At 43.1% G+C, this 11,999-nt stretch overlaps 1 protein-coding gene across 1 annotated transcript in view; it reads right to left on the reverse strand.

The window, feature by feature from the left end:
* kcnip4a (potassium voltage-gated channel interacting protein 4a) overlaps positions 1-6,192 on the reverse strand; it is a 19,156-nt gene extending 12,964 nt beyond the window's left edge. Inside the window, exon 1 of the mRNA XM_061808284.1 lies at positions 6,098-6,192. Coding sequence (XP_061664268.1) covers positions 6,098-6,179 — 82 coding nt within the window. The 5' untranslated portion in view covers positions 6,180-6,192. The remainder of the gene's footprint in view (positions 1-6,097) is intronic.
* Between the last annotated feature and the right edge of the window lie 5,807 nt (positions 6,193-11,999).

An 11,999-nucleotide genomic window follows, 5' to 3' on the forward strand; every position in this document is an offset into this window, starting at 1 on the left:
TACACACACACACACACACATATATATATATATATATATATATATATATATATATACACTTTTATATCAGAAAAATGTCCATCAATTAAAAAATATATATATATATATATTTACATATATATATTCAAATGTCGTAAAATTGAGACTAAAGGCATAATTTTTTTTCAACGAGCTGTATATTTCATTTTAAAAAATGATAACTTGCATACATCTTCAAGAGAAAAAAAAAGACATGATAAAAGGGAGTATCTATTGAAATATAATAAATAAATCTGACATTTCTTTCTTTTTTTTTGCTCAGCTGTACAATCCCTCCTTACAAAAAAAAAAACATACATCTTGTTTCATTATATAAACTTTTTTTTTTTTGGGTCATGAAATTTTTTGGACGGAAATGCTAACTTGTCATTGGATCTGCCGCTTCCTGTTTTTCAGCCAATCCGAAACAATTTCGACCCCCCCCCCCCAAAAAAAAAAAAAAAAAAAAACGACTTTTGGACGGTTACTCGCGACGCTTAAAAGATTCTTCCGAACTTTCCCGGCCGAAATCCCAAGCGTCCCCCCGCCCACCCCCCTTACCGTCGTAGCCGACTTCCAGGAAGCCAAACTGCTCCAGAACCTTCAGGAGGAGGACCACCACGGCCAGCGCGGCCATCATTTCCAGACCCTCCACGTTCATGGCGACCCATTAAAATGCCGCTCGACGGACTCGCGTCTCGCTCTGGTGGGGCGCCGGGAAACGGCGGGGCGGGCGTTAGAGGAGGAAGGGGAGGGGGCACAACGTGACCGGACCCCCAAGTTCAACTCCGGGTTTGCTCTTTTCATTATATTCGTTAAAGCCTCCTAACTTTGTCCAAATGGATGCTAACAGGTCACGGAAACGCCACAGACGGGCTAACGAAACGAGCGCGGACATTTCCGAAAGCTTGAAATGAGATGTGACTCCTTCAACGCAAAACGACGGACGTCGCGGCATGTCATTATCCGAGCCGCTTATCCCCACGAGGGCGGCGGCAAAGCTGGAGCCTATCCCGGCTAGCTCAGCGGCAAAAGGCGGACTACACCCTGAACTGCTCGCCGGTTAGTCGCGGGGCAGATGTCGACACCGTCGCTGAGTGGGAATCGAACCCGCGCTGCCCGAACCAAAGGCAGGCGTGTGTACCGTCAGTGACTCTCTAGCGATAGACGTACATGCAGACAACATTCCTGTTACAGCTCAATTAGATTTTATATATACACATATATATTATATTTTATCCGATATTAGTATTTGCTAGATGGCGAAATAATGAGAAAATGACTATTTGTTTTTTCCAAGTCTAAGAGTACTGTGACTTTAAGGAGATGATGATGGCGTGTTTCAGAAATTAGCCGCATATCAGGAAGAGAACTGTGGCCTTGCCCGACTTTGGTTCATCCTTGGGTGCAATTTCCGGAGGCCTTAAAAGATTCCGCGGGAATCGCTTTAAACAAATATTCGTAGGTTTAAATGTCATGTGAACGACAGCGTAGTGACAGAAGTAGTAGTAAGTAGTAGTATGTTATAACAACAAAGTAAAAGACACCCCCCCCAAAAAAAAGGCAAAGGAGTGACAACTCCGGCGTTTTGCTTTCTAATCAGCTCAAGGCGCAATCAATGCTAGTCCCAATCATCAGCGCGCAGGGGGGGGGCTGTATCCATCAGGGCGGAATTAGCGGTGACGCTAATTAGCGGCGCGAGCCGACACCTGCACGCTAACGAGCCCTGAAGTGAACGCACCGCCATTTGACATATTGCCACGCGATCCGATTGACAATGTTCAGTGCGGCGAACGTTCGGGACACCATTTTGCTTTGAAAAATATGGATGGATATTATTATTATATTTTTTGTATTTTATTTTTTATGCATTTACTCGAAGCAATTTTTTTTAACAGATGAGCGATTATGTATAAAAAAAATAAAAAGTGCAGCAGCAATTAAATATTCCCCATATTATTTGTCATTAAAATTGATGTTAGAGAGACCTTAATTGGTTGAAAGGCAGGCTATGAATAAAATAATCACATTTATTATTGTTATTAAATAAAGTCAGTGCAATCTCGTACATCATGTTGCTCTGCCGAATATTTTATATCATAACCAGACAAATAAAAGCCGTTACATCCTGTGACCACGCCGCCACCAAGTGGACAAAAACGAAAACTGCAGGCCGCAGATGGAAAGAACTGCTGGCAAATTGCAAAAAAAAAAAAAAATAATAAAAATACTCCTGGTGCGTTTGGTTTGTCAGTAATACCAATACAGCAATACTCAAATAATTACCTGAAATTTAAAAAAATAATATGAACACCGCTTCAAGCAATATAGGAAACAGTCTAAAGAAACAATAATGAAAATATCTCCATATTTATAATAATCTATAATAAATCTATAATAAATAAAATAATTATAACCTATAACAAATATAATAATAATATAAATATTAAGAAATATAATATCCAGTATTCTAATAAATAATATCAATAAATTAAAAAATATAATAATAAATGTAATAATCCCATTCCACCTAAAAAAATACTGTTTTTTTTCATTTTTTTTCTTAAAAATTATGCCTTGACGTCACTATTCATACGACTGTTGACTATTAGTGATGTAGTAGCAATACTCAAATATTTAACTGAAATTAAAAAAAATATGAACACCACTTCAGGCAATATTATCGGAAACAGAGTTGAAAGAAACAATCCGGAAAATATCTACACATTTATAATGATCTATGATTTAAAAAATGTATATAATAAATAATAATATAAAAACATTAATAAATATAAGTCTATAATAAATATAATATAAATAATATATTAATAAATATAATCAGATATAATATATATAATAAATAATATCACTATATTAAAAATATACAATAAATATAATCATCCCATTCCACCTACAAAAATACTGTTTTTTTAAATATTGTTTTCTTGAAAATTATGCCTTGACATCACGATTCATACTACTGTTGACTATTAGTGATGTAGTAGTAATACTCAAACATGTAACTGAAATTAAAAAAAAAAATATGAACACCATTTCAAGCAATATCAGAAAGTCTAAAGAAACAATATGGAAAATAGCTACAAATTTATAATAATCTATAATAAAAATATATAAATAATAATATAAATAATACTATCATTAATATCTTAATAAATATAATAGTATAATATATATACATAACTAATGATATGAACAATACATTAATAAATATACTAATAAATGATATATAATAAATATAATAATCCTATTCCACCTTAAAAAAAAATAAAAAAAATTCATTTTTTTTCTTGAAAATTATGCCTTGACGTCACTATTCATACTACTGCTATTAGTGATGTAGTACCAATACAGTAATCCTCAAATATGTAACTGAAATAAAAAAAAAAACACTTCAAGCAATATTATCGCAAACAGTCTAAAGAAACAAGATTGACAACTTCTACATATTTAATCTAATAATCTATAGTAAAAAGATCTAATAATATAAATATATTAATAAATATGATATATAATAAAGAATAGTATAAATGCATTAATAATATATATATAATAAATTATAACAAGTGATACATTAATAAATACAATAATAAATAATATATAATAATTCCATTCCACCTCAAAAAAAATACAATTTATTTTTCAGATTTTTTTCTTGAAAATTATGCCGTTACATCAGTATTCATCCAACTGTTGACTATTAATGATGGAGTAGCAAAACAGTAATACTCGAATAATTACCTGAAATTTAAAAAAAATATGAACACCACTCCAAGCAATATTCTCGGACACGGAGTCTAAAGAAACAATATGGAAAATATTTACACATTTATAATAATTATAAGAAAATATATAATAATGCAAATAACATTAATAAAGAAAATATATGTAATAAATATTATAAATACATTAATAAATTATTAATATATTAATAAAGATAATAAATATAATAATCCCATTGCACCTAAAAAAATATAATTTTTTTTCAGATTTTTTTCTTTAAAATTATGCCTTGACGTCAGTATTCATCCGGCTGTTGACTATTAATGATGTAGTAGCAACACAGTAATACTCAAATAATTACCTGAAATAAAAAAAAAATAGGAATACCACTTCAAGCAATATTATCGGAAACGGAGTCTAAAGAAACAATATGGAAAATATTTACACATTTATAATAATCTATAATAAAATATATAATACTGCTAATAATATATTAATAAACATAATATATTTAATAAATATAAATACATTAATAAATAATAATATATTAAGAAATATAATAATCCCATTGCACCTTAAAAAAATACTACAATTTTTTTCATATTTTTTTTCTTAAAAATGATGCCTTGACGTCACTATTCATCCTACTGTTGACTATTAGTGATGTAGTCGGGTCAGACCGGAGAAAGTGTTTTGTCAGTCGGGGGGGCTGAGAGGTTATGATTCCGTCAAGGACCGTGTGAGGTGGTCTGGTAACCATGGATACCACACAAGTAAAAAAAAAAAAAAAAATGGAAAAAAATTGAATGTAGGACGAGGACAACGGAGCCCCCTCCACGCGTCCCTCTCGTCACAAACAACTCATTTGACCAGTTGGTAGCCTGAGTAAGCGTTTCCCCTCCCACGCGGTAAAAACACAAACAGTCGAATCCCGACCACGCACGCACTGCGCCGAGCACCTGAGGGGGCTTGTTGTGCTCGCGGGACCGCCAGCTCTCGTCATGGAGGGGGGGGATAAAAAAAAAAAAAATGGCAGAGTGGCTTGATAAGTGCTTATTTCCATTTATTTGCAAACAATATTGCTGTATACACCACCGGCCGGTTAGCGAATATTAGCGGGTGGACAACCGGGCGATAAATCAAGGTTTTATCGAGCCAGCTGTTGTGTCCGTGTAGCAAGAATAATCTTCCAGGGTCATATTATATTATTATTATTTTTTCAACAGGGTCTCGCCCAGCTTGTCTGTGAAAATCAGGTTTGTAAACCGCCGTAACGACGATTTGAGCCCAGCAGGTGACGGCGGCGGCGCATCGCTGTGGGTTCGAGATGAAGATCATCTTCAAATTCAAGATTAATTTGTGAAGTTGCAGAACTGCAAATGAAGGATTATTTAAAGATTCTTGACTGATTAACTAATCAAATAATAATCACCACCCTAATTTTCATTTTATTTATTTTATTACTACTTCATGTCTGTCATGTATTCTATTCTCATCTATGAAAAAATATAATGCTTAAACTCCAAGAGCACCTGGTGATAAGCCTCGTTAAACTTGTTACTGAGAGTTAAACGCTAGCGAGGCCGCGCTAACGGCGGTGCTAACGCTAACGCAGCGGCGCTGCTAACGCTAGCGCGGTGGCGCTAAAGCGGCGGTGCTAAGGCTAACACTAGCGCGGTGGCGCTAAAGCGGCGGTGCTAACGCTAACACAGCATCTGTGCTAACGCTAACACAGCATCTGTGCTAACGCTAACACAGCGGTGCTAACACTAGCGTGGTGGCGCTAAAGCGGCGGTGCTAACGCTAACACAGCGGCGATGCTAACGCTAACACAGCGGCGATGCTAACGCTAACACAGCGGCGATGCTAACGCTAACACAGCGGCGATGCTAACGCTAACACAGCGGCGATGCTAACGCTAACAGCGGCGATGCTAACGCTAACAGCGGCGATGCTAACGCTAACACAGCGGCGATGCTAACGCTAACACAGCGGCGATGCTAACCCTAACACAGCGGGGATGCTAACCCTAACACAGCGGCACTAACGAGGCCGTGCTAACGCTCGCGCGGTGGCGCTAAAGCGGCGGTGCTAACGCGTTGCCACTAACTCAAACTACCGCGGCGGCGGTGAAAAAAGTCGCGGCTTGTCGGACGGGAATTACGGTATATGGAATAATTATGGTGCACAGAAATTGGTCGAGCAAAATGATGAATGCTAAATGGTGAGCAATCACAATAAACCATTCGAATTACCAAAAAAAAAAAAACCCTTTCAGCTTACCCATAAATTTCGTTATAAGTAAACACATCTTAAAAGTATCTTAAAATCTACTTACAGGCGCTCCTCTGTCGTTTTTGAGGAAGTTTATCAGCTGCTAAACACTGTGTCCGTCTGCAATAAACGTCCGTGTGAAACATTCGTTCCCATGGCATAAACATAGTTTCGGGAACTTTTTTTTTTTCCCCCCCGTTTTTGGGGGTTCCAGCAGATCTATGTTTTTGTAAGTCGACATAGCTATTCGATTACCCCCCAGCCCTATTTAGAATAAAAATATCCCGACCATGACGAATACACTCGTTAAAAAAAAAAAAATAGTGTCAAACTCAATGCCCGGGGGCCAGATCCGGCCCGCCGCACGATTTTATGTGGCCCGCGAAGGCAAAGCGCGCATATCAATTTCCATGATTTTGGTGATAATCTAACAAAATTTCAAATTGTCATGTCATCAATGATAAAGTTGAGATATTGCAAGCATTTATGTGTGAACAACAGTTGGGAAAAAAAATGATGATTCAAAAACTAGTTCATATATGATTTTATCTGGGTAAATATCACGATTTTTCCACGGATTCACAGTGACACCGGCCGTCCGAGGTGCCGCACGGGGGTGACGTTTTTCGCAATTGTTCGGGACGACGCCCTAAACGCGGGTACCGATCGCGCCGCTCGCTGCCTACCTGCGGGCTTGCGTCTTTGTTTGGGCTGAAGCGAGAAGATGACCATTAAAGCTCCCATGATGCCCTGCCTGGCTCCCTCGCCGCGAGTGATCGGAAAGTCCTGCTTGAATTCCACACACACTCACACACACGCTTGTGCCTCCCACGCTCGGGTGTGAAGCTTCACATTGGAGTGAGTGAAGGGCGAAAAAAAAAAAAGAAAAAAGAGAGAGGCAAGCAGTTTCCATCCATTTTCTCCGCCGCTTATCCTCACGAGGGCCGCGGGGGAGTGCCGGAGCCCGTCCCGGCTGTCGTGGGGCGGGAGGCGGGGGCGCACCAGCGGACCGGTCGCCGGGCCGATCGCGGCACGCGAACTGGCTTCCTGTTTTTGAAATTGATAAAAATATGTGTACGGAGCTGTTCAAAAGCCGTATTTTAAAAAATGTTTTTGCGATTGATTTTCATTTTCATCTCGCGGTTCCGATTTCTAATATCCACGTGTCTGTTGCGATTGGAGAATTCTTTTTTCCAACTCCTCCGATTTAGATTTCTTTTCAAAGTAAGGCACATTTGAAATAAATTATGGTCATTTAAAATATATATGTATAATAATACTAAAAATAAAAATAAATACATGATTTTATATATATATATATATATATATATTATCCTATTTTATTTTATTATTTTAAAATAAATATATTTTATTTTATTATTTTTATATAATAAGTATAAATAAATGTAAATTTTTTGTTTAATCAATATAAATAAATCAAATAAAAATACAAAATAATAAGAATAGATGTATTATGGCAAAGCAAAGCTAATTTATTTGTACAGCGCATTTCATACACAAAATAAACGGCATAAAACAATAAAAATGACAAAGAAAATATATTTTTTTAAAAGACAATTAAAACCGCATACAGCGCAAGTAATATGATAAAAAAATGGGATGTATTCTAAAAAGCATGAGGAAAAAAGAATTATTGATAAAATATGCATTTGAGATTTTTATGGGTCAATCCACGAGCATTTGTGTCCCCATGAAATAAAATGTTAACGCGCCATAGTCAATTATAATTTTATATATATATATATATATATATATATATACACACATATGCACAAAAATATATTTACCAAGCAGTGTCCTGCATTTTAGTCTAATTGGATATTTAGTGAAAAAAGTAAAAAAATTTAAAAATAATAATAATTTAAATTAAAAAAAAATTAATTTGAATGTTATGCATGTCCATACACCCCAAAATTAGACTTCACCGTGAACTATGATAATCATAAAAAAACTGTGTTTTTATAAATATGTATATTTGTAGTCGGTTATTTTCAAAATGCAGTTTTTTTGTTTTTTTTTTGTTCAATAAAACAGATAATACCTCAGAGGGGCCAGTTTGAGCATTGTCATATTTATTATAAGACTTTACTGACAGAGTTTGGACGCTAGAGGTCGCAATGGACTCATTTTGAACCAGTTGACAGAGTCCAAAATATAAGATAACACAGCCCCAAAAGTGCCCCCCCCCCCCCCCCCCCCGGAGATATTGGGTCGTTTTATTTTGGGGGCCACAATATGCAATTCCGACGCCGGGTTTCGAACCGGGTTTGACAGCGCTTAAAGGGCCACTGTGATGCAATGCATGATTTTTGTTTGTTATTAATGAAAAAAAAACCGGCAGCCGACGTGGACCCATGCGTTTTTTTTTCCACCACGAAACATGATTTGTGTATACAGCTACTAAAAAAAATAATAGTTTGGGCCGGACCACGTTATCGGTCTCTCATAACGGGACAAAAGATCCGCATAGGTATGACAGGCGTGCTGAATGTGTGCGCGTCGGACGGCAGCGGCTCTGAACAACGCTCCCGACAATGGTGCACTCAGCCGCGTGAGACGACAGCGCCGTAAAGCAGCCCGGTGATCAGCCACCTCGGCGCCGAAAATGAGCCACCGTCCGCCGGTCACGGCTTCGGCGAAGGGTGCGCGTCGGGCTTGCGGACGGCGGCGGCTCTGAACAATGCTGCCGACAATGCCGCACTCAGCTGTGTGCGATGACAACGCCGTAAAGCAGCCCGGCTCGGCTCCGCGATAAACCACCTCAGCACCGGAAATGAGCCACCCTGGCCGAGGTGCCGGGTCCGCCAGTCACGGCTTCAGCAGTTAAAGCTGCGCGTCATGCGCACGGGCGGTGGCGTCTATGAACAACGCTCCCGACAATGGTGCACTCAGCCGCGTGAGACGACAGCGCCGTAAAGCAGCCCGGTGATCAGCCACCTCGGCGCCGAAAATGAGCCACCGTCCGCCGGTCACGGCTTCGGCGAAGGGTGCGCGTCGGGCTTGCGGACGGCGGCGGCTCTGAACAATGCTGCCGACAATGCCGCACTCAGCTGTGTGCGATGACAACGCCGTAAAGCAGCCCGGCTCGGCTCCGCGATAAACCACCTCAGCACCGGAAATGAGCCACCCTGGCCGAGGTGCCGGATCCGCCAGTCACGGCTTCAGCAGTTAAAGCTGCGCGTCATGCGCACGGGCGGTGGCGTCTATGAACAACGCTCCCGACAATGGCGCACTCAGCCCTGGGCGACGACAACACCGTAAAGCAGCCCGGCTCGGCTCTGTGATAAGCCACCTCGGCGCCGAAAATGAGCCATCGGTCACGGATTTGGCGAAGGTTGCATGTCTGGCTTGCGGACGGCGGCGGCGGCTCTGAAGAATGCTGCCGACAATGCCGCACTCAGCTGTGTGCGATGACAACGCCGTAAAGCAGCCGGCTCGGCTCCGCGATAAACCACCTCAGCACGGAAATGAGCCACCCTGGCCGAGGTGCCGGATCCGCCAGTCGCGGCTTCAGCAGTTAAGCTGCGCGTCATGCGCACGGGCGGTGGCGTCTATGAACAACGCTCCCGACAATGGCGCACTCAGCCCTGGGCGACGACAACACCGTAAAGCAGCCCGGCTCGGCTCTGTGATAAGCCACCTCGGCGCCGAAAATGAGCCATCGGTCACGGATTTGGCGAAGGTTGCATGTCTGGCTTGCGGACGGCGGCGGCTCTGAACAACGCTGCCGACAATGCCGCAGTCAGCCGTGTGCGATGACAACACCGTAAAGCACCCCGGCTCGTCTCTGTGATAAGCCACTTCGGCGCCGAAAATGAGCCATCGGTCACGGATTTGGCGAAGGTTGCATGTCTGGCTTGCGGACGGCGGCGGCTCTGAACAACGCTGCCGACAATGCCGCAGTCAGCCGTGTGCGATGACAACACCGTAAAGCACCCCGGCTCGTCTCTGTGATAAGCCACTTCGGCGCCGAAAATGAGCCATCGGTCACGGATTTGGCGAAGGTTGCATGTCTGGCTTGCGGACGGCGGCGGCTCTGAACAACGCTGCCGACAATGCCGCAGTCAGCCGCGTGCGACGACAACACCGTAAAGCAGCCCGGCTCGGCTCTGTGATAAGCCACCTCGGCGCTGAAAATGAGCTACCGTCCGCCGGTCACGGCTTCGGCGAAAGGTGCGCGTCGGGCTTGCGGACGGCGGCGGCTCTGAACAATGCTGCCGACAATGCCGCACTCAGCCGTGTCCGATGACAACGCCGTAAAGCGACTCGGCTCGACGGTGTTGTTCATCACGGACGGTGGCGGCTGTGAACAACGCCGTAAAGCGGCCTGGCTCGGCGCCGAAAGTGAGGCACCCCGGCCGCCGTGGATGTCGTTGAATGACACTTCCGCAACTTTGCGCATGGATGACGGGCTCTCCGCTCATATTTATTTTTTCATATACACATTGAAGTGAATAATGTTATACGTATTTTTCATTACAATATCTATTTTACAATTGGACGACTGTGTTGTTGTCTTTTCCTCAAATTAAATTGGGGCTGATTTCGATAATAAGTGTCAACGGAGCTCCATTTCGTTTAGCGCCGTGTGTCTACTTTATTTCATAAATCCCAGATCGCGCATCGCCTGCATCCGCGGTTTAAAGTGTTTTCATAATTTTGTGTAGTTTATACACACACACACACTTCAATCGCTTGAATGCCAATTGAGTTTTGATTCATCACGATTCATCACGGGCGCCAACGATAACACAAACCACGCCACGCGCCAGGTGTGCCCAATCTGCGGCTCGGGAGCCGCACGATAACGCCTGTTGCCCGGCAACCCAGAAACACTCGCAACGGACAAGATCATTTCGTCCCTTGACGACAAACACCACAAGCGGAATCGACGGGATGAAATTTCATTTGGTTCCGCGGGGATGGAATTTTCCCTTTTCCCAAACCGATCGGAAAAGACAAAAGCGACGCGAGCGGCGCCCGCGGCTAATCCAAATCGCGAGCCGGCGGCTCGTATTTTTAGCGTCTCATTTGCAAGCTGAAGCGCGGCCAAGCGCTTTCGCTCATTAATCCCAGCAGATTGAGAGGGAATTAAAAACAAAAAAAGGTACTGAATGCAGAAACAAATGTACAAAGTTGAGCAGCGGCGCTATCCGAGGCCCAAAAGTGATAAAAAAAAAAATTTGTCTGTAGTATAAATTAAGTGCCGGAAGGTTTTAATAGTTTTACGTTATAAAGATACTGTCACACAGTGCGCGGATGTGACGTGTACCGTGCCGCAACAATGGATGGACGGATGCCCGGTCGCGAGCCGAGCTTCCAGGCGGCGGAGGCCATTAGCCCAGGACGCCGAAGCTAGGCTAAAGGCCTCCGCCACCACCGAAGGCGGGCCATGAGCTGAGCTTCGACGTCCGGGGATGCCTTTAGCCGAGCTAGTGTGGTGGCGGAGCCCTTTAGCCTAGCTTCGGTGTCCGGGGCTAACAAAGCGGGTGGCGGCGGGCCACGAGCCGAGCTTCCAGGCGGCGGAGGCCGTTATCGCTGGACGCCGAAACTAGGCTAAAGGCCTCCGCCGCCACCGAAGGCGGGCCACGAGCCGAGCTTCGACGTCAGGGGATGCCTTTAGCCGAGCTAGTGTGGTGGCGGAGCCCTTTAGCCTAGCTTCGGCGTCCGGGGCTAACAAAGCGGGTGGCGGCGGGCCGCGAGCCGAGCTTCCAGGCGGCGGAGGCCATTAGCCCAGGACGCCGAAGCTAGGCTAAAGGCCTCCGCCACCACCGAAGGTGGGCCACGAGCCGAGCTTCGACGTCAGGGGATGCCTTTAGCCGAGCTAGTGTGGTGGCGGAGCCCTTTAGCCTAGCTTCGGTGTCCGGGGCTAACAAAGCGGGTGGCGGCGGGCCACGAGCCGAGCTTCCAGGCGGCGGAGGCCGTTATCGCTGGACGCCGAAACT

The sequence above is a fragment of the Syngnathoides biaculeatus genome, chromosome 21 (assembly GCF_019802595.1).
Source record: "Syngnathoides biaculeatus isolate LvHL_M chromosome 21, ASM1980259v1, whole genome shotgun sequence".
Classification (NCBI taxonomy): domain Eukaryota; kingdom Metazoa; phylum Chordata; class Actinopteri; order Syngnathiformes; family Syngnathidae; genus Syngnathoides; species Syngnathoides biaculeatus.